Genomic DNA, 2,361 nt, shown 5'->3' with positions numbered 1-2,361 from the left:
TCCTCTCTCTCTCTCTCTCTCTTCCTCTCTCTTGTCTCTCGTCTCTCTCTCTCTCTCTCTCTCTCTCTCTCTCTCTCTCTCTGCGTGTCTCTGTCTCTCTCTCTCTCTCCCTCTCTTTCTCTCTCTTTCTGTCTGTGTGTCTCTCTCTTTATCGCTCGCTCCTATTCACTCACATGTTTAGGGGTAAGATGATGTGGGCAGCTCGATCATGGCTAACAGTGATTATTGTTCACATTTGTTGGACAGTTTATAGAACCAGGTTTAAATCTGGACATAATTATGTTATCCTGATAAGGAATCATCAATGTTCACCCCAAAATTCTTGCAAATTAGTTTGTATGAGGATTTTCCAGATTGTGATTTTATAACTTTGCCGAAACAGTCACATTGTGCGAATCTCTACGCTGAACCTAAACCAATCATAGAGTTTCATTCCACCAAAATAGCAGCCACACAGAATGCTTATCAGACGAGTAAAAATGTTAACATAAGTATGATTTCTGCTGTATTTTGCAAGCTGTCTAGGTCGTGAACTGTTGTATTTCATGTTATACCAATTTTATGTCACGATGTTGTGTTCGTAGCTAAGCTAATGCAGTAGGAGTGATAGGTATTTATATTCAGTGTTATCCACATTTCCGCTATCTGGCATGTTCCCTATGGGTTGTCGTAAGGCTGCTATCCTAAACGGTAGAATAAAGCTTTCTTCTCATCTTCTTTAAATTGCGACATTTGCTGCAGCCTTACAGGGGCCTACATACCTAGTGCACCACTCACTTGTAACACCAGTGATAACCACTGTAACAATAGGAATACCAGTAGCAGCATCGGTCGACCCTCTATGATCACTGGCTGTAGCAGTTGTAAGACCAGCATTGGCAATGTCATCAGCAGAAGTAGCCAGAGCAGTTCAATCCGTCACCACCAAAGATCGTAGAGTGAACGGCACGGCCTACGGCCTACGGCACTCTAGAATCTTTGGTCACCACCAAGAGAAGCGGTTGGGTGCCACCCGTCATGAGTAGATGCTCTCTTGTATTGTAGATTCCGGAAATGATAATTTGGGGTATGAACATTTATTCATTGGTATTAGAAAAGTTGTAAAATTTCCGAAGAAATTGTTATCACTTCGACCTTAATCTAGCCAAAATAAACATAATGAGAGATTGACTATGCTTGTGTATGCTTTCAGGTACATCGTCTGTGAAGGCATGAGAGAGGGAGCTGAATTGATTCATGACTACTTGTATGAGGTTNCTTTGATTTTTCAGGGTTTTTCAGTGGAAGGTCAAGAAAACCTACAAGAGGTTTTGTCGAAGCAACTCTATCTCTGCCAGTTCTGCTGTGCATTATCTGTTTTAAGAATAGGTATGGTTGGCATAGGGAAGGGCAATAAGTATTAGTAGTAATGATTTGAAAATGCATTGTGTATACCAGGAGACATCAGTAATAATTTGTTGGCATTTCTCTAGTATGCATAAACACATACAAACGTAAGCTTCAAGAAACATACTATTTAAGTATTGAAACTTTATTTATGTGGTAAACATTATCACAAATTTTTGACTCGGCTGAACAGAGCAGCTGAGCATGTAGAATGAGACAAATGACTGTCCATGTGTCTATGTGTCCATGTGTGCATAAGTTAATGCATATCTCAGAAATGGTGGCACAACTCTAGATGGCATCACTCACTACATACTCCATACACATTTGATGCAGAGGATAGCAGCCAAAAATAAATATTTCGAAACTTACAGTTGTTTTATGCCAAATGTGAATACATGATTACAGAAATTTGTAGGTATATATTATGATTTATGCACTTACTATCATAATATACCCTAAAATTCTAAAGTGTAGTATCTCTAACCAACGAGATCCAAGATTTATTTATCATATTGTAATGGCGTGTTTTTTGCTTGAATTGATTGCTGCTTACACTACAAACAACTAATTTTCAAGATGCTCTTATTGGCTGCTGCAGGATCACACCACTAAGTGGGTGTATTCAACTTTACCAAGCTAATGCATTTGATAACGGATATCGATAAACGTATATATATGTTACCGACATGCCTTTATCTTTTGTTTATGTGATGAAAATGGTATTCGATTTTAGGTGGAAACTTTGTGTGCAATTTATTTGACATATTCACTCCATTCAGCGTGGGATTGGTCTACCTCCTCTACAGGTCATTTCGCCGCGTGTGCATACATAAGCCCATCACAAGCCGACCTGCTAACTCAGAACGGTGAGTCTCTGTACAAAATACAACAACCTGAGGAGTAGTAGCTGTAGAAATTGCATGTATTTGTATATGTTTGCAGAAAAAACACGTCTCTCTCTCTCTCTCTCTC

The 2,361-nt window shown here is 39.2% G+C and overlaps 1 protein-coding gene across 1 annotated transcript in view; it reads left to right on the top strand.

The window, feature by feature from the left end:
• Positions 1-2,361, top strand: part of LOC106807463 (cap-specific mRNA (nucleoside-2'-O-)-methyltransferase 1-like) — a gene marked incomplete at its 5' end in the record, with an annotated part of 27,440 nt that overhangs the window by 11,661 nt on the left and 13,418 nt on the right. Inside the window, 1 exon segment of the mRNA XM_014809797.1 lies at positions 1,193-1,253. Within this exon segment, the coding sequence (XP_014665283.1) occupies positions 1,193-1,253 (61 nt within the window).

This window comes from Priapulus caudatus, unplaced genomic scaffold (genome assembly GCF_000485595.1).
Source record: "Priapulus caudatus unplaced genomic scaffold, Priapulus_caudatus-5.0.1 Scaffold216, whole genome shotgun sequence".
Classification (NCBI taxonomy): domain Eukaryota; kingdom Metazoa; phylum Priapulida; class Priapulimorpha; order Priapulimorphida; family Priapulidae; genus Priapulus; species Priapulus caudatus.
The sequence above is the reverse complement of the archived record's forward strand: the minus strand, read 5'-3'. Positions and strand labels throughout refer to the sequence as shown.